General features: G+C 46.2%; 1 protein-coding gene across 2 annotated transcripts in view; it reads right to left on the bottom strand.

The window, feature by feature from the left end:
* Positions 1–12,559, bottom strand: part of Ilp7 (Insulin-like peptide 7) — a 52,758-nt gene extending 40,199 nt beyond the window's left edge. Inside the window, exons 1-2 of one of the 2 annotated variants that reach the window (XM_055062214.2) lie at positions 12,377–12,559; positions 4,636–4,778 (exon numbers count right to left, since the gene is read on the bottom strand). In XM_055062214.2, coding sequence (XP_054918189.1) covers positions 4,636–4,742 — 107 coding nt within the window. In that variant the 5' untranslated portion in view covers positions 4,743–4,778; positions 12,377–12,559. The remainder of the gene's footprint in view (positions 1–4,635; positions 4,779–12,376) is intronic. The other variant, XM_050194505.3, reaches the window with a different exon arrangement.
* Positions 12,560–20,283: the final 7,724 nt, after the last annotated feature.

The following is a 20,283-nucleotide window of genomic DNA, read 5'->3' as shown; positions in this document are numbered from 1 at the left end:
AGTCAATCTCTGCCTTTTTCCATGCGTTTCAAAACGCTCGTTATAGGTTCCCAGCGCTATGAATATGACGATTCGACGAAATCAGTTAAAAATATTCAGTAGCAGTCATTGCACAAAATTCATGCAGTTAATAACCGCCCTTCCGCCGCTAAGAAAAACCTTTCCCTATCTATCGTTTACACTAATGCCCGCAGTTTCATTCCCAAACGTGACGCAATATCAAATCTCGTGACGTCATCTAACAGCAACTTGCTAGTTATAACAGAAACGTGGCTCACAAGTGAAATTAGGGACGATGAAGTAGTCCAAGACTTGCCAAACTTCGATGTTTATCGCTGCGACCGTCAAGAGGCACGCGGGGGGGGCGTTCTTATTGCTTGTAGTCGTGAATTATCCTGTACACCCATTATTATTTCTTCGAACTTAGAAATACTATGGCTTCTTATTCGCTCTTCCCCTCGATATGTCCTTCTAGGTGTGTGCTACAGGCCACCTACCAGTAATCCAAACTTCTCACCAGAACTTAACAGTACTTTATGCCAGATTACAGTAAGCCATCCTAACGCCCATATCCTTCTGTTCGGTGATTTCAATTTTCCCATTATTGATTGGAATAACCTAACTTCCACAATAAATAACACTGAGGCGAAGGATTTCATCGACATCTGTTTGAATTTCAACTTAACACAGCTTATCTCAGAGCCGACACGTGTAACGCGCGACTGCGCAAACATTTTGGACCTTATACTTACTGACCATCCAGAGACATTATCATCGGTTACCTACCTTCGCCCTATCAGCGACCACAGTGTAATTCATGCCACATTTGACTTTGCCCCAGCACCCCGTGTTCTTTCCAGCAAAACTATCAACCTGTATGAAAAAGCAAATTTTGAAGCTATAAATGAAGAATTATGCACTTTTTTTGCAGTCTTTGAAACCTCATTCAATGAACGGTCTGTTGAAGACAACTGGGAACTGTTTAGAAATAAAATGAATGAACTAGCAAACCAGTATATTCCGAAACTAACATTCCGTGCGAATCATCAGAATCCCTGGTTCAATAATAATTTAAAGAGGTTGGAAAATAAGAAAAAAAGACTTTTTCGTAGTGCCAAGTTGAAACCAAGCCCAACTTCATGGGATAAATATTACGCCGCTGAGAGTGAATACTTACGTGCTGTCCGCAATGCCAAATGGTCTTTTTTCAATAATGACTTACCTAAAATGTTAACAGACAACCCCAAGAAATTTTGGAAAGTTATCAACCCAAGTAACACACGCACTGTAACTCTTGTTGATGATATGGGTGAAATAGTGCCTGAAACTGAGTGCGCACTCATATTTAACAACGCATTTTCGTCAGTATTTTCTAATGATAATAACGTTCCATTGACTAATGTCCCCTGCAACATAGTTTCTAGCATGCCGAACGTGGTGTTTTATCCTGATGGTGTTTTGCGCATAATTGAAAACCTTAAACTTTCATCCTCAGCAGGTATAGATGGTATAAACTCTAAACTGCTAAAAAATACAAAATATATTTCTTCATCATTTTTGTGTCTTATATTCTCGCAGTCACTTTCTACAGGTTCCATGCCTCACGACTGGAAGGTGGGGAAGGTCATTCCCATCTACAAGTCTGGTAATAAGAACACACCGCTAAATTATCGACCCATTTCTCTAACTAGTCTTCCTTGCAAAATCATGGAACACGTCATCTACTCCCTGATCCTAAATCATTTGGACGCAAATCAATTTTTTCATTCGGCACAGCACGGGTTCCGCAAAGGTTTCTCTACCGAAACGCAACTAGCTCTGTTTCTACACGACTTACATGTAAACCTAGACTCTAACCAACAAACTGACGCTATTTTTCTGGACTATGAAAAGGCTTTTGACAAAGTTTCTCACCGCCACTTACTACTAAAGCTTTCTTCTTTGAACTTACACAGTGACGTACTCCAATGGCTCGAAGCATTCCTTACTGATCGCTACCAATTCGTTTCTGTAAATGACAAATCATCCACTCTTCTCCCTGTAACTTCTGGAGTCCCTCAGGGATCAGTTCTCGGTCCTCTTCTTTTTTTAATTTACATTAATGATTTACCCCAACACGTATCTTGTAAGATACGAATTTTCGCCGATGACTGCGTGATTTACCATCCAGTTTCTAATGCTACTGACGAAAACACCTTACAACAAAATCTTAACAACGTGCAGTCTTGGAGTGAAAATTGGCTGATGACTCTTAATCCCAACAAATGTAAACATATATCTTTTACCCGTGGCCGTAACCCTTTCCTGTCCTCTTATACTATAGTAAACGTTCCCTTAGAATCAGTAGAATCGTTTAAGTACTTGGGCGTCACACTTTCTCGTGATCTCAGTTGGAGTACGCATATTTCTAACATACTTTCATCAGCTAACCGAACTTTTGGCTTCATGAGACGACACCTGCGTGACGCCCCGCAGAACGTAAAACTCCTAGCTTTCAAATCCCTTATCAGACCGAAAGTTGAATACGCATCACCCATCTGGAATCCATATCAAGTCTATCTAGTTAATGAGCTCGAGTCCTTTCAAAACCGCGTCGTCAGATACATCCATTCATCCTACTCATACGACGTAAGCGTATCATCCTTAAGAACAAAATCTGATCTACAGCCCCTTGCACGTCGCCGCGCTACTGCTAGCCTTTGCCTCTTTCATAAGTTTTTTTACAGTTCCTTATTTCACGAGCCTGATATCACACCACCCGCACGCATATCGCTACGAACTAGGCATCCATTACAAGTCTTACGCCCACGCTCCCACACAACTACTTTTTCCTCGTCTTTTTTTTCCCGCACAGCATCAGATTGGAACGCCCTTCCCCACCACGTAGCTGCTATCACTTGCCCGACATCGTTTCTCGAAAATGTGTCCTTGTTGGCTAATCAATAACCTGCTTTTTTCACGTGTTATTATTTGTTTTTATGCACTTGCGAAAATGTAGCTTCCATGTACAATTTTTTCTGTATACCTGTGTTTATATTTGCATTATCAACTGTACCCACCCCTTATGTAATACCCCTAGCACAGGGGTCTTTAAGGAAATAAAACTGAACTGAACTGAACTGAAATACCATGTGCCAGGGCCTTGAGAGAACGAGGACAAAAGAAAGGGATGCACAGATCACTATGGAGAGACTTGCGATGCAAAAACCGTTCTTTGTAGGTGAACACGCTGTCTCAAGAAGTCGCTAAAGACGCTCTTGTCCTCGCCGTTCTAACGGGGCCACTCCGTCATTAGGAGGTCATGGCAGCCCGATCTATTGTCGGTCTCGATGGGGGTGTTTTTGCTTATGTAACGTTATCTTTGTGTTCTTGTGTAAATTGAACAATATCCCATCGTTCCAGAAAAATATTAATTACTAAAGTCAGAACGGAGATCCTGTCATTTCTGTGTTTCTTTGAGTCTTCGCGCTTTGCGCTGTTGAAAAATTAACAATACAATGCATGATTGGAGACGCAAAGAAATCCAAAATGGCAACGTCCCTCTCACTGTGAAACCCGAAGCGCCCGGATGCCCCTTTGAATGTCTCCGTACAACGCCAACACAATAGTTTATCAATCTGTAGTTGGCTGAATTACCCAACAACATTTCTTTGTTGGGTAGTAGAAGCTAAACAAGCATGGTGCACCGGATTCGCCTTGGTGTCGCATACAGTAAGCGTTAAGGACATCTCATAGGTTGCAATGACAGTAGCCCAAATTGCGAATACTGTCAGGTGAAAGGAACCCTTGCTCACACATTTAGCATTTGTCCCGCGTACGCGCAAGAACGACAGCAGCTGGTCTCTTCCATTGGAAACGTCGATAAGAGGTCGCTATCAGACGAGTTTCTTTTGGGTCCTTGACCTAATGCAAGCAGTGCAAGCAGGTTGCAAATAGCTCAACCGGCTTTGATTACAAGTGCCGCGATGGCCTTTCTACAAGCCACTTGGCTAGACGCACGGCTTGAGAGATACCACGACGTTGTAAACCTGTATATACGCACCTCCCCTCATATCATCACCGTCATCATCATTCATCAGCCCTTTACCTTCCCATCCCTTTTCCCTAAGGTAGAGTGGCAGGCCAGATCAAGCTGTAGCTCAGGACGACCTCTCCGCCTTTCTGTAAATTAAGTTTTTTTCTCGCCAACAACAATGTCGACTAAGTACACTTGTTTCGGCATTAGAGGTTCCGACGAACTTGACCAGTGCGTCTGTTAGCGTCTATGTTCCCGGGACCATTGGCCAGTCTTCGACGCGACTGTACCCTTATTGCCCCGTACCCTTATTGCCCTCGCAGATCTATCGCAACTCTCATGGAGTTGTCGTCAACTGCGCAGTGTCCTTGTGGAGGCGCCAGCGGGGAGCATATACGTATAGCTGCGGGGAGCATATGCAGGAATACTAGGACTTCGCTATATGAGGAGCCACTGCCTAACAAAAGTGGGGCGGCACCGAAGCAGACGACCTGACTGTGGATCTATGGACCCCCAAACAAGATGTTTTGACTGAGTAGAATTTACAGTAATCGCAGCTCGTTCCCTAGACGTTGCTCTACAGCATTCGTGTCGCTTATACAGTATCGGCCAGTGCTTACCGGTTACTGAAGATCTCGTTCCAGTCGGGCACGTCGGGTTCGGCTGCCACCAGGCGTGGACAGGCGGCAAGCAAGCCAAACCACAGGGCGGTCCACTGTAGCAGCATGGCCGTGGTTTCTCTACCCTCGCACCTTATACCCTGCTGCATGCCGAAGAAAAAATAAAGAAAACATCGTTGCAGAAGTCTCTTAGTTGCTGGACAAGATGCCACAGCATTTAAGCTTTACAGCACTTTGTGACTTGATTCAAAATTTTTATGTGTTTACTGCTACTAGACAGATTTAACTTAAGGATCAGGTGTAAAGGTTGAAAGCATGCGTTTTCTGCTATTGTATTTGACTTGCATAGAGACGATGGCGCTATGAATTGACAGAGGTCTAGCTACATACCCTTCGTATTGTTGCGTTCTATGCATGAAGCGTAGCATGGTGACCAGAACATTGAATTTTCTATTAAATGTTTGTACGGCTTCGTAGTCAGACAGCTAGCCAGATTTAGGAGAATGATACTGCATTTAATTGCATGCTGAAAATACATTTCCATAGAACTGCATAGCTGACTATGAAAGTACGTTGCTTTGAAAAATTTGCCCAGCTATACTACGCAGGCGCGAATCCAGGCAGCATCAAGTGGGAAAGTGCCTGCTGCACGCTCAGTTTTGTATGCGCCGAGGCACGCTCAAGAACAGGTCGTAGAAGTGCGTACATGGCGGCTTTCTAGGCAGGTAGCGGCATCTAACTAGGCGTTCTTTCACGAGAAGCCACAACGTTGTGCTCTGGGACCTCTTTCTGTAAACTTATCGATGTATTTCTTCTGTTAGCGAAAGGAAAAAGAAAACATTGATTGATTGATTGATTGATTGATTGATTGATTGATTGATTGATTGATTGATTGATTGATTGATTGATTGATTGATTGATTGATTGATTGATTGATTCTGCGGGAGAAAATGGTGCCTGGATGGCAGAGAGCTCAAAGAATGGAGTTAGGCAAACACGCTAGAGGAAGCATCAGGCGGAAGGTCCTCGAAATGATAAAGGAACGCTGTGACTTATTTATGTCGGTGACAACTTAAGAATCAGAAACAAGCTCCACAAGAAAAAAGAATTGTTTTGCATATGCCCTTCGCCTGTGAAAGCCGAGCCAGCTGGAGTCCTCTCAGAGCTTAGTGCCTTCGCAAGTGCTAGGGCGATTGGAGTATAAGATCTCGCTGTTTCAAGCTAAAATTTTACCTTTTGCTGAGCACTGATATCCGAACATCACAAAATTTGCGAACACCTTCCCGTTTCATCTGAAAGCAGTGATACAGAGACGGAATTGTATGGGGAAATACGCCGTTTTAAACATGCAAGGCCACTTGACGTCACAGAAATTAGCGAAGCTAATTAGCTGGAGCACCTATGAAAATTGTGTTCGTGTTGGACAGCGTACATATAGCCTTTTATTTTCAAGTTGTCACAGGTTATAGTCGTACAAACAGAGAGCATCGTCAACCACATGCTACCTGCACTCTTCTTTTTGATTAGTACTTCCATTGTTCCTGACTGTTCAATGACCGTAAAGCTTGAAAACGATGTTTTATTTGCCTACCACCGTGGTGTTTGGGCGTGGGTCTTCGGTTTGTCGCATGATAGCCAAGCTAACCGTGCTACAGGACAAAGTGGTGCCAGTGAGGGCACCTTCTTTCTGCGTAATCAAACAACAAATCGCGACATGAACCTTGCACATAATATGTCAGCTCGTAGGTATCTCTAAAGCACACCGACATCAGAAAGGAATGGCACGGGGATACATTCAACATGTCCTTTGATTTTAATAATTTTCTTATGTTTGGGCTACCCTCCTCTCCAGCCATTGCATATTTGCCACTGGGGACGTACGCACTAGCTTATAATCCTGGAGAATGGCTGTGCCCCACTGTGGCACAAGGGGCGTAGAATCCCTAAATGTATCTACAGGTGTATCCATGTAGTTTTCTTGCATGCAACTCTCCATCGGTTCCATCGGTAAGCACCATACTGTCACGTTGTAATGACCGCCAAAGACGCAGTAGGAAAACTGTGAGTGACGAAAATAACCTTAATTGGGCGAACATGTGCCCAAAAAAGCAAGCAGCAATGACACTACAACGAAAGCGGTGAACAAATTCGGCGATCGTCGGAAATCTTATCCGCGGCCCAAGCGCGCCGGCTTTTGTACGTGAGTATTCGAAAGTTCCAGAGAAATCGCTGGTGCCCGCGTGTCTTGCAGAAAGTACTACACAATTCCCATCGCGCATACACGCCATCAGATTGCACGAGGTTCGGTGGCAGCAGACAGCGGATAGAACCGTCGATAATATTCCAGAAACTTCCGATACATGCAGGCGCGTCGTGCGCTGAGCGATAACATTTGTTAGACGGCGAAACATGGTCACCCGATAAATGATGAAACAAGTACACGTGTCAATACGTCGCCTTCGTCCTCTGTAGCTGCTCCTGGTGCCCCACGCCTGTCCCATCTATGGGATAATGGCACCCACCACCAATTCACCACCGAGTGTCCGCCGCTTTAACAAGCCGGGACGACAGGGACTAGAGTCGTCATATATTGAAGGGTCCCATAAACTACCCCTGATAACACTCCGGGCTTTTCCAGTTTCGTGTTCATGCGTCGTTACGCCTGCAGAGTCAGGTACACGACGTCACCAGGGTTAAAGCTACCGATTGGTCCGTACACGAGAACCTAAGTTCCGATCCGTCTACTAGCTCGCCTTTGCCAAGCTGTTGTTGTTGCCTCAAAATATGCCAAGCAATATCACGTCTGCGCTTCCTCGTCGTCTTGCTCGCCTATATTTTTCTGGGAACCTTGTCCTCAATAAACCGTCATGGATGGATGGCTGCAAAACTTTAATGAAAGTCCTGAGGTACGCGGCTCAGCGCACTGCGGGCAGCTCCCACGTTGGGACAGTCAGGTCATGCCCGACCGCCGCATCGTGGGCCCTCTGGTCAGCCCATGGTTGCGCCCGCCTGATTAGACCGATGACGCTATCCGTCTTCTTTGATAGTTTGTGAATGGTGATGCCATTCGTGCCCGCTCCTTCGAGTGTCATTCCCAAGATTCGAACGGACGAGACTTTGGGAATGGGATCTCGGCACTTGGTGTAGAGATTAATGTCAATTTCAGTGGGAGTTTCCAGTTCAGTGGCTTGCGGCCCTTTCTAGTTGGGCGGTAGAGAAGGAGCTCCGATTTCTTCGGGGAGCACTGGAGTCCCGTGTCGGTTAGAAAGTGCTCTGTAGGGTCGACAGCTTCCTGGAGAGCGGCTTCGACTTGTCTGTCACTGCCACCCGCGCACCAGACAGTGATGTCGTCCGCGTAGATCGTGTGACCGATGCCCTGGACCTTGCCTAGGTATCTTGAGAGGTCGACCATTGCGATGTTGAAGAGGAGCGATGAGATGACTGACCCCTGGGGTGTGCCTCTTCTGCTCAGCTCCATTTTCTCCGATTCCAAATCTCCAGCCTTGAGGATGGTGCATCGTTTGCTCAAGAAAGACCTGACGAAGGCATGGAAGGACGAGCCCAGGTCGAGTTTAGAAATGGCGTCGAGAACGAACTCATGACGGATGTTATCAAAGGCCTCCTCCAGGTCCAAACCAAGGATGGCTCTCGTGTCCCGAGTGCAGCGTTCCAGGATTTGGATCTTGATAAGCTTCATGGCGTCCTGGGTGGAGAGGCCTGGCCTGAAACCTATCATGTTGTGAGGGAAAAGGTCGTTGGTCTCGATATACTCTGCAATTCTGTTATGGATGGCGTGCTCGGCCACCTTCCCTACACATGACGTCAGTGAGATTCGGCGGAGGTTGTCGAAGCTCGGCGGTTTACCGGGCTTTGGGATTAGTATGACCTTCGCCAACTTCCATTCTTCCGGTAAAATTCCCTCCTCCCAAATCCGATTGATCTCATCTGTGAAAACCTCGATCGATGCGTCCTCTAGGTTTCTGAGAGCCTTGTTGTCAATGTGATCCGGGCCGGGTGCTGACCTACCATTGAGATCGTGTAGGGCGCGGCGGATTTCACTGATATAGAAAGGTTCGTCCAGCGCGGAGTTCGGCTTCCCTTTGTATACTAGGTATGCCGCCTCATCGGCCACAGTTTTGACCGGCAGGTACTTCTTAGCCAACATCTCCAGCACGTCCTTTTCCGAAGACGACTTCTTGGCTTCGTGGAGCGCTTTAGCGAGCATACTTCTCTGGTTTGACTTGGTGTCGGAGTCGTCGAGCAAGCATTTGAGAAGATTCCACTTGCCTCCCGTGCGAATCTGCCCTTCGATTGAATTGCAAATTTCGTCCCATTGCTGCCTAGACAGGGCTTGGCAGTGCTCGTCGATCTGCTTGTTGATCTCGGCTATCTTTTTTCTGAGCTTGCGACTCAAGCGTTGGCTTTTCCACCTCTCGAGAAGTGATTGCTTAGCCTCGAGAAGGTGTGCTAGCCTGCTATCCATTTTGTCTGTCTGTAGATCCGTCTCTATGGTTTTGGTGGTGGAGCAGACATCTTGCAGAATTAGTGCGCACCACTGGACGAGACTCTCCGGCTTTTCTCCACGGGCGGCGCGGGCTTTGCGAACCTCACGGAATTTGTCCCAGTCATGGCAAAATTGTTTTGCGGCGGCAAACACTTGGTCTGAGACGAGATGACATTTTCTTCAGAGGTTGTGACGCAAGAAAACAAGGACGAATAAAACCTGGGAGGACCGTACCTGCAGAGGTGCCCAGTTAACAGAACAGCAGAGTTCTAGAAGGGTGAATATTTTTTCGGTGCTTTTTCATTACGAACACAATACAGTGCGAGTCGATAAGCTTCTAGCACAAATATCCGTCTGAGAATAAAACAGCTGTCAATCCAGTGACTATAGGAAGCAATGTTACTCGAGTGCGTGCACGTACAGCCTATCTAGCAGATGTCTAAGGAACGTTGAATTTAGCACCGTCAAACGGTCCAGTGGGTTCATGAGGGACGCGGTAGGGTCCGGCACTAGGATTCATTTGGCCATTCTTTAAGATGCACCTAAACCTAAGTACAGAAGCGCTTTTCCATTCCAAGCATTCCGGTATGCGTCCGCCGCGAAAAGGAATCAATCCACTGCGAAGGGGACGTGGCGGGTCTCGAGGCAACATAACACTGGTCGTGGAGCAAGCGCCATCTTTTTCACAGGGAGTGAGCAAGCCGGTGAAAAAGGTTCCATACGCAAGTGCGTTCACTCCACACTCCTCCGCGCTAACGTCACCGTTGCGCCTCGTGTTTTCGCTGGTTCGTACTTCCGCAGATTGAGAGACCGTCACTGTGCACTACGTCTATAAAACTAACGACACGTGATAATATCATGAACGGCAAGTCAGTCGGGTTCCCAATTAAGTAGATAAGGTGAAGTTCAATAGTGAAGAGGAGACAAGGAGAACATTATCGACGCAAGGTACAGGTGCAGGGACAAACAGCTCACAAGAACAGTTACGCGGGAAACCCACTTCGTTCCCCAAACAGGTATGCTAAACATCACATACAAAATTCTGAACTCTTACTAGGGCACAGTGAAAGAACAATCTGAGATAATAAATTGCCGTTGATGAACGCGGTTGAACCAAGTTTGTCGAGCGATAGCACGGTTTTGCTTGCTTTGGGAGAGGGCACAGTCGCTGTTCGGCGCGGCAGCAGCAGCGAGCGAATTGACCTTCATGCTGCGTCTCACTTCAAAGCGAACTGAGCGTTGAAAGCACAGCGCATACGAAGCTGTCAGCCCTTGGCGCACTTTGTACTCATCGCAGAACACATTGAAGATGAGGCACGCCCGTCCGCGCACTTTGTACACATCACAGATCGCGTTCACAATATCGGCGCCCACGCGGCGTACGCGGGAGCCGCCGGTAGTGGCAGGCTAAGTCCCACTTTGACTTTGGGTGAGCTTGAAAAAATTAAAAATTAAATTGTGGGGTTTTACGTGCCAAAACCACTTTCTGATTATGAGGCACGCCGTAGTGGGGGACTCCGGAAATTTCGACCACCAGGGTTTCTTTAACGTGCACCTAAATCTAAGTACACGGGTGTTTTCGCATTTCGCCCCCATCGAAATGCGGCCGCCGTGGCCGGGATTCGATCCCGCGACCTCGTGCTCAGCAGCCTAGCACCATAGCCACTGAGCAACCACGGCGGGTGGTGAGCTTGAAGGTCAGATTTACGGAACCAGGCGTTTTCTGGGTTTGTACCTTGAGCAGTAGAGCTATCGCTATAATAAACGCGATTTGATAGCTCGCGTTTCAGCTGCTTAGTTTCGCTCCCTGCTCGTTCGTCCTTATCCGATACTGTTTCCTTACACTAGTGCTGTAAAACTTCGCCAACTGGTTCGATTTTTTTAAGGATTGATTTGTTCGCACTCGGCGATGTGCGTGATCACAACTGTTGTCTGAGCAAGTAGTTAAGCATAGCTTTGGTCCCCGGCAGCGAGAAGTAGAAGGGTGGCTCTGCGGGGCCATTATTTGGAGAAGGCAGGTGTCTCCCCCCCCCCCCCCTCATCCCACAGCAGGGAATTCCAAAACCGAAGTGAGAAAGAACCGAGGGCAGCTGTGACAGTAACGACGAATACGATACTCAGGGTTCCGCGGATGATGACACATTGCCATCCTGGTCTACGAAGTATGCGGCCAAACTCGAATGCAACAGAGGGGTGTAACAGAGGTGTGTGGTTTAATTTGTTCTCCTTGTTTCCTCGGGTAACTAAACAAGGTACACTTATTACATTTCGTTTAAATAAGAATCATGTTATTGGTTAATGTATGCATTTCGTAAGGTTACTGGAGTCTTCGTAGACAATAATGCAAGCGCTTCGGAGCTTTTTATAAACCAAGCAGAAAGCTTGCCCAACATTTTCGAAGTAGTCAAGGCGGCATAAAATTGAAAATTATCGATGGGCGGGAGAAATTTCAAGAGAGTTGGTTATTTAGGGACTTCGCGAAAAATTCCTCAACAAGTGATTAAAAGCTTTATACGTTCGTCATTCGCGATCTGCTAGTGTCTTAGATGAACTGTCCTTCATTCAGAGTGGGTGGAAAAAAGCCACGTTAGGGATGATGTGTAGGAAATTTTTGGTCCAGGCGTAGTTATGTTCACCTGAAACAGTTACTGAATACTCACTTTCTGACTATTGCCACGCGATTCACGAGGCATGTATAGCATAGGTTTTCTCAGGGAACCAAACGAACCACCTTGTTTATGTTTGTAGAAAATGAGGGGCAGGTGATACACAGACGATGTTGAACGCTTGTGTGTAAATAACGGCCTTTGCCCTATATATAAATACACATGTATGCAAATTCAGCCTGCTGTCCTGGAAAAACTATAATCCCCACAAAAACAAATTTTGGGGAGCCTTTGTCAAGAGTTCCAATTTGGTTGCCCTTTCTCAGTTTGGCGAGTTCCTATACAACTCCAATGTTTTGGCAACAACGTAAATGCTACACGTGAATAATAAAACCGTTGAATGTCACGAGGTCCTAGATTAACTGGACCGTGTGTTTTATAGATATTAAACGAAGACTAATTATATATACTACTATTAGAAAAATCCATCCATATACGCTTCCAACCGTCGTTCCCACGATATATAGATGAACGACTGCACCTCCAGAGGTACATGTGGTAACTTTAGTCATAAACTCAGCAGAAAAATAGTTACTACGGGAAAGAAATCATCCTACCAAGGAATGCTTACCTACCGGAAGTCGCGGGGAACGTCCGGCGACTGCGGTTGTCCGCCGGACACGTTCAAAGCAGGCCGCGCTCTCGGTAGCGTTGACGTCGACCGCGGGACCGTCACTTGGAGGCCATGAGACGTCGCCGTAGAGAAATGTGAGGCACTCCTAATGGCACGATCGAGTTGGAAGCGACAGCCCTCGTCGTCTCGGGTTTTTCGAGCAAGCCGGACGCCTTTAATGGGTCGCCGCCGCAGACGGCGTCGACTCCTGATTGGTTCGTCCGGGCGATGCCGCAGCGCACCCGATCCGAGCTCCGATTGGTCGAAGCGCACGGGAGTTTGCTAATCTCGCGTGTGGGAGTCGCACGCGCACCGACTGCGTCGGAAATGCGCTTTTGCCGAACGGAGGGGATGTTGTTTCCTTCTGCGTGTACTGCCATAGCGTGCTTACCAGGTGCCGAATTGGCGAGGCTTTTCGGTCCGAACGCGCTCACCGCCACTGGCTGGCCGATTTCGTTAATGATATGCGCAGCACCAGGATGGGTTGGAATTTGCTTTATAAAAACAACTCTAGCATAAGAGCTTTTTTGTTGTTGTTAATACGGGCCCAGTTCCGCTTATTATGACTCATGAAGGCATTTGGGTCGGTCGTTTTCATTGAGTCACTTGTAAAATTCTCCGGCCGTGTTCTTCAGGAGACAGTTGGCTCGTCGATTGTTTTATCCGTGCAACAGCACTATAGATACCAATTCTTGCAGTCATCAGTTATTTCTCGCAAATCATATTGCATTCATTTGGATCAGTAACTGTCTTCGCAAACGAGTAGAGATAGAGAGGGAAATGAAAATATGATAAATGAAAGGCCGGGGGTTTAACCAGAACTAAGCCTGGTTTACTACCCTGCACGAGGGGAAGGGGAAAAGGGAGGGAAAGATTAAGAGAAGAAGGGAAAGCCCGCTGATCATATCGTCGATGTATAGCGACAGTTCTTTGCTCCATATCGCTGGTGATGTCCAAAAGTGAGTGCTCCAATATTGTAACGAAAGGCGTAACCGTAACAGACGTCGACGACAGGTATTTTACCGTCATCAGTCAATGCTTCGTTCTATTCCAGTCATCTTCCCAATGCACAATCCGCAAAATAAATATATTCCTGAAACCAGACAAATTCTGAAATATGTACCATACAGGAACATCCGTCCAAGGAACCTGCATGGATAAACGAAATAAATGTCGGTGAATGTGGGAGGTTTGCCTACGGAAACTGTCACTCCGTGTAATACAGCTCACTTAATCAGCACGCCCGTAGAGGTCTCTGCAATTCCACATGGCATCTGTATTTTGCCTCTGTATAGAATAGCGCTAATTGAGTGAGAATTCACAAAGGACTCTCGACTGTCCCTATTCGCGTACTGTTAGGTACAGAGCGAGTGAAAGAGACACAGAAAGAGAAAAAAAAATTCTATCAGAAACCAATCTTAGGATTACTGTCGACGTTAACGCGATTAGCACTGAAAAAATGTAGGGACACACCGTACTGCCACCGTTGAAAAGCGTTAATTATAAAATTTTAACACGTAATTATATATACACGTAAGATATACGTAATTATATACAACACGTAAAAGTATACACGTAATTATAGTTGTAATTACGTGTATGCAGCCAGGCTCCACTTTCGCGCTTCCATCTCGACAGGCCACGCTATCTGGTGGCGCGGTCGCGAAGTTCGGGCGTTGCGAATGTCGGGATATATTAATCGGACAACAGTGTCGAACATATATGACGCGGGATCGATTCGGCCCGACATTGCAGATATATTAGAATTTTTTTTCTTTTTGTTTTCTTTTTTGCCATCGAAGAGCAGCCCATATACTTTCTGACACATGTCCAGTGAACCAACTTGGCGTCAAAGCGGTGCAGTGAAGAGCAGTACATATTCAGTGGCGTACATCAACTGGCCCCACATACCTGTAACTTTAATAAAGTGCGAAAGACGGAACACCAGTATAAAAGAAGGGCACGGACGCAGAGCTGTGTCTGTGTTAGCATCTTTTTAGTGGTGCTCCGTATATCGCGCTGTTTTAAAATTCCAAGTATGTCGCAGCAACTCGCCACAACATCTATTGTAGTAGAACATGCGCCTTGACGAACACCCCTGGCAGGTGACCACTTACCCAAGTTGGCATGAAAGGAAAGCGGTTAAGATACCGTCATAGATACCCGAGAGTACGTGCCTGAAGTATCCTAGAAACGCTAATCGCATTAACATGATATTTAAATGACGAACCGAAGCATTTTTGGAGAAATAAATGAAAGGAAGCGATAAAGGGTTAAGCGTACAGCCACACGCTTCAACAGGGAGCCACACAGGCTCACCATGGATGTGCGTGGCTGTACCCCGCCCTCAAACGACGTCACCGATTTGCCTAGGTGATTGTCCCGAAATGTATTTTGTCCTCCGCATACCCACACGAGTTGATGCCCACTTCAAGGGATTCCCTTACAACGGACTGACCCCGACCATACGCAGTGATCTCCGAGTGAAATGCTGCAAGATGCGTGCAGTACCGTATTTACTCGCGTAAGGCCCGCCCTCATGCAAAGCAGGCACCCCCCCCCCCCCCCCCTCTTTGGAGTGTGAAGATTTGAAGAGAAAAAATGTTTTACTAAGCGACAGGTGCACATTCACGTTCTCATTAATTCCCGTACGCCGCTATACTACGGCGTCAGTCCATGTCCGAAGAATTGGTCAGCGACTTTATAGATGTGTTTATAGGCGGCCACCAGTTGCTGCATTATATTTGCATAGCACTATGACCGCAGTTAGAGGCTTTAGTGAATAGCCATAAGACTGCCTCCTGTAAGACCTGCGCCTGGTAAAATGTTTTTTTTTTAAAGGGGACAGGCCTTAAGAGGAAGCTTTAGCTCGGCCCCAACTCCGAGATCGGCTATTCGAATACATGTGAAACGCAGAATTGCTTTTCTGAGATAACCCCTGGGCCGATTTTAACGAAATTTGCGGCATTTGAGAGAAAAAGTTGCACTCTAGTGACTGATGAAGCGGAATCTTTATTTGTTGCCTCAATTTCTTAACAGGGATTTTTATATAATCGTGTGTTGAAAAAGAATGGGAGCGCGAATTTCACAAATTTGTCCCTCTGAATTACTTACAATTTTCAGCACCGACTATCTCCCACTCCGACAGCTTACCATACCGAGTCGGGCAATGAGCCATGACCTCCGAGATTCCGCGTGCCAGCGCGCGGAAATCTCTGAGGCCACGAATCAATGGCGATTAGTACCATCAAAACTAACTCTTAGTGACCGCTGGGGTGCGGCACACGGGTGCGCCATCACGCTGTACTTTTTAGTATTACGCGCGAAAAAAATAATAGTTACCCAATACATGCCGTTGCTTTAGAACGTATTAAGGGCGTCCCATTGGAAGGAATGCCCTCAGTGGCGTAGCACCGGGGGGGGGGGGGGGGGGGGGGGCTTGGGCCCCGGGTGCACGGGGCCAATAGGAGGGGGGGAGTGTCATATACGTCTGAAGACACCCGAATATTGTCGATATCCTCGCCTTCCTCGACTACACGCGGGGGGTGGGGGGGAGGTGACAGAAGAGCTAAGGGCCCCGGGTGCCCGACGACCTAGCTACGCCACTGAATGCCCTGAATTCAAACACATATTTTCTTAATTATTATTCCGTAGTTAACCGGGTAATCAACACAATCTTTCTTTTTCTGCTGGCGGCAGAGGACCTGTAATTAAGCACCGTATAGGTGTCATAATTGTGCGTAGTTCCACCGTTATTCTTTAACATCATGGCTAGCGTCAGCTGGGATACCATATAAATGTATACATGTAAAAGAAGGACATAACAAGTTTAACAAAGCAATGAATGAAAATACCTATAATGAGTTGATGAGGTCCCGATTTGTTTTGACCTATAGAGATCCGCCGATATAAATGAAGTTACACCTACACGAAGCTAACCTCGAAAAAAAAATCTAGGGTCTTGCCAAAATCACGATTATGAGACATGCCGTAGGGGGGGGGGGGGGGGCGGCTCCCGGATTATATTTGGTCAAATGGAGTTCTTTTGAAGTGCCTCTAACTCTAAGGGCGGTTTTTTCTTTCTTATTTTTTTGCACTTCGCCTCCACCGAAATGCGTCCGGCACGGCCGGGATCGAACCCTGAACCTCAAGTGCAGCAGCGTGACGTCATAGCCACTGGGTCACCGCGACGGGTCGAATGCAAAAAATGCAACACTTTTTTTTTTTCAGTTTCCTGCGGAATCCAGATTACGGCCTGAATATTGAAACCAGTGGGCGTCCACTCCAGCCAACCATGCTCTAACATCGTTCTGCTTTGTGCCCGACTCATATCCAACAACATCGCGCATAGCTAAGTAGGCACAGGCGCGCGAGCGACCACCCACCAGAAAGCAAGCGGCCAAATAAACAATTAAAATCCACGCGAAGTGGACTCCCGTCATTGGCAGGCAATGGCGACGAGCTGTGGAGCTTTGCTGGAAGTCCGAAGGAAGGCCTTCTGGCCGCAGTAAAAAAAAAATAAAGAAAAAAAGAAAAAAAAAGAGAACAGAGTCTCACCCCCGCATTTTCCAGCCCTCAAAGAGGCAAGAAAAAATAAGAAATTCTAGACAGCTTTTGGTCTAGAGTAAGGATTCGCTCTTCATTTACAGTCCGTCGGCAGGCATATTGGTGTGAAATCGCCGGCCGAGGCTACGCGTTGCACTTGCAAGCGAACCAGTCGAAGGATCGGACGGAACGTCGCGGCCAAAAATAAAGCGGGGCCTGAATCAGAAAGGAACGCGCCTAGCTTCTGCTTCGACAGGCGCCAGACGTCTACAGATCGCAACATTCGGCGGGCGATCACTTGCACACAACACGCCAGTGCGTCCCATCCGCAAGAAAAAACACAAACGCGAAAAAGCTTGTCTGACATTTCTTTTTTTTCCTTACGAGTTTGATTTTGTTGCCAAAACGAGACGGAAAAAAGAAAGAAAAACACTTTAGGGATTAAGCGTCGGCCTTCTCGGTCGCCTTTGAATGGGTCGCCGGGATCTGGGCATTGCGATTGAGAAGAGTATATCCTTGTTTTTCAATCAGCTTGATCGCGTCTACACAGGAAGTTTTACATATCGTCGCTAGAAAGCCTCAGCCGAACTTGGTTTAGACACTCTGTAGTGGCACGGGTTGAGGCATGGTTTGGTGTTTAATTAATTAATTAATTTTTTTGTTTGAGTCGATGCAACCCCACCCAAACAGCGGTTCATTGGAAAGCTGTAGAAGGTTGTCATATTTACGGAAACGCAGATTTGTGTTCTAAAGCTGCACTTGTGACCTGAAGCGGAAACAAAAATGTACGCTAGCTTATCACGTGTATATTTTTAAAGCAAGTGCAGACGAATGTAAGGAATTTTGTATGAAGATTGAATAAGCTTTGTTCTTCGAATCGAGTATTTGGCAATTGAAATGTGATGCCGAGTTACGACCTTTCCCAATAAGTTTAATTGTTTTAGATTTTATTCCTTCTTTCTGTCGACCTGGATTACTCAGAAAGCAGGACATGCACGAGAAATCGAAATACGTGTTGAACTTATTAAGAGATTCAATAAATCACTTCCGAAGTTGTTGCTTTAAGGCACATATTTTAATTTACGAATTGTAAAGCCGGTGAGCTTGCAAGACGTATCCACTTGTAATGAATGCATTGAACGAGGGTTTACATTCTAATATCATTATGCATGTAAAATGACACAGTATTCACATTGGTGGAACTACAATGTTCGCTTGCGGTCCATCATGGGATGTGACGGTGAATATTAGAAACTTCACACCGATAAAACATTGACAGGCCGCTGTAAATGCCTTTCATTAATGTGGTGATACTGGAAACAGTTACCATTTTGGCAAACCTTCTTGTTATGGACCGAGCTTTGTGCGCAGGGACACCAATACCCGAATCAACAGAGCTTCGTAAGTACTACTTTGCCATGGCCAGCCGCCTTGACAAGTAGTATGTCGAGAGTCATGATTGGCTGGAATTTGTTTGAACGAAATCTAGTGTAACAGATTTCTCTTAAGGTGGGTCCTAGTTTCGGAACGCAAATATTGTATTATTTCTATTACTTCAGACTTAGGATAAAAGGCATGCGCTGTGAGTGTCAGCATTTGTTTGTGGGCTGCCATTCTCAAAATTTATGACGAATAATTTGGTCATGAACGTAAGACCTGGTATGAGGAACCTTTGTGATTGCATAGTGCAGCAATAATACCAGCATGTACGGCATGAGTAAGCACATAGCATAGATATAGGCTATATGCCATGTTATGCAGGTTAGTGTCGCGTTAGTACCGTTATGTCGCTATGGTTACCGCTAAGCCGCTATGTCGCGTTAGTACCGTTTCTTTTTATCTTTGATACCAGATTCAAAATACTCGGTGTGAATACTTTCCTTATTGTTATATTAACTGTTTTTACCAATGCTTCGGGAATTTATTCTTTTGCAGCTCGGTTGTAGTTACGGTTGTGTCATGTAATGTGCTACTGTTTTATGTATGTCATATATTCTATGTATTTTCCATGTACTGCCCCCCTTACTCAATGCCTGAATTGGAGGTCTGCAAGATATCTTCAAATAAATAAATAAAAAGATATGCCTAAGTATATGCGGAGTTTCACGGCAACGCTGACGAGGAAAATTCGTCTGCAGTGTGCATATAATTGCTACCGCAAATCGGTCTGAGACGCGGTGGATTTCTTCCGAGGTGCGGGATTACGGTGGACGAAGAAGATGATGTACCTCTGTGCAAATGGCACATACCCACCGTGGGGACGGTGGAACAGGACAGCATCAGAATCTGTTCCTCGTCTTCTAAAAATATAAATAAATAACAAATAAATAAATGATCAAAAAAGGGACATGCAAGACTCCTTCTTTTCGGCATTATGGACTATCTAGAATGTTCCTCATACTAGTAATCTGGGTTTAGCACTTACAACCTCAAACATGTTGTCCTTTGGTGCCTGTCAATTAGACGCAAGCCATGGGTCGATGGCTGTTGTTCCGCACAAGTTAATTAAAGCATCCGGAAGGTTACGCTGCTATAGGGTACTGACCGTGGGACATTTGATCTTATTTTCATTTTTTCTAAGTTTATGTATAGGCCCTCTCGAAATCTGTGTTATCATTTAGTCGCCTAATGCTCCGTTTTGAATGTTTGCCTTTACCCCTTTTGGTATTTCGTTGGGTGTACTTTTCAGTCAATCCAATGTGGTTACTCCACCTCGTGGCCACAAGTCATGTTTTGAGGTAACAACCACAACATCACCACCCGGTTCGTGGTCTATCCCCATGGAGGAAGGAAATCGTAGGAGAGGCCCCGCTCAGCACGATCGTGTTGGAGACGTGTTGGAGTTTTTCTCAAAAAAAAAAAAAAAAAAAAGCACTGGGACTGGTATACTCGAAACGTCAACGTTGCCGTAGCAACCGCGCTCCTGAAGCTGTCGCTGCTGCTATCGGTCTCCGAAAAGTGAGATAAGATCTTTCGGCCCGTATCTTTCTCGCAGCACATTGTGTTCGTGAGACAAGCTTACTTTGGAGCGTGGTGTGTCAGCTTGAAAGTTGTGTTTAGCGTCTATGAGTGTGATTGTCAGCCGGCAAGAGCTACACTCAAGCAATCCGGCTTTTTCATGGCGCGACGGCACATGCGCCCTCCCCTAGTGGATTAGTCGCAAAACTTTTTGAAAGGGAAGCGCGTGGCCGCGCGGCCCGATATTGAGGGACAGTCCCCGGAAAAAAAAAAAGCACACGGACAAGCAATGCAGCAAACACCCGTATCGGATACCACGTTGGAACTCCACTGGTGTATAACTCTACGTCGTGGTGCGGTGC

Source organism: Dermacentor andersoni, chromosome 10 (genome assembly GCF_023375885.2).
Source record: "Dermacentor andersoni chromosome 10, qqDerAnde1_hic_scaffold, whole genome shotgun sequence".
NCBI classification, from domain to species: Eukaryota; Metazoa; Arthropoda; class Arachnida; order Ixodida; family Ixodidae; genus Dermacentor; species Dermacentor andersoni.
Note: the sequence above shows the minus strand (reverse complement) of the source record. Positions and strands in the feature narration are given on the sequence as shown.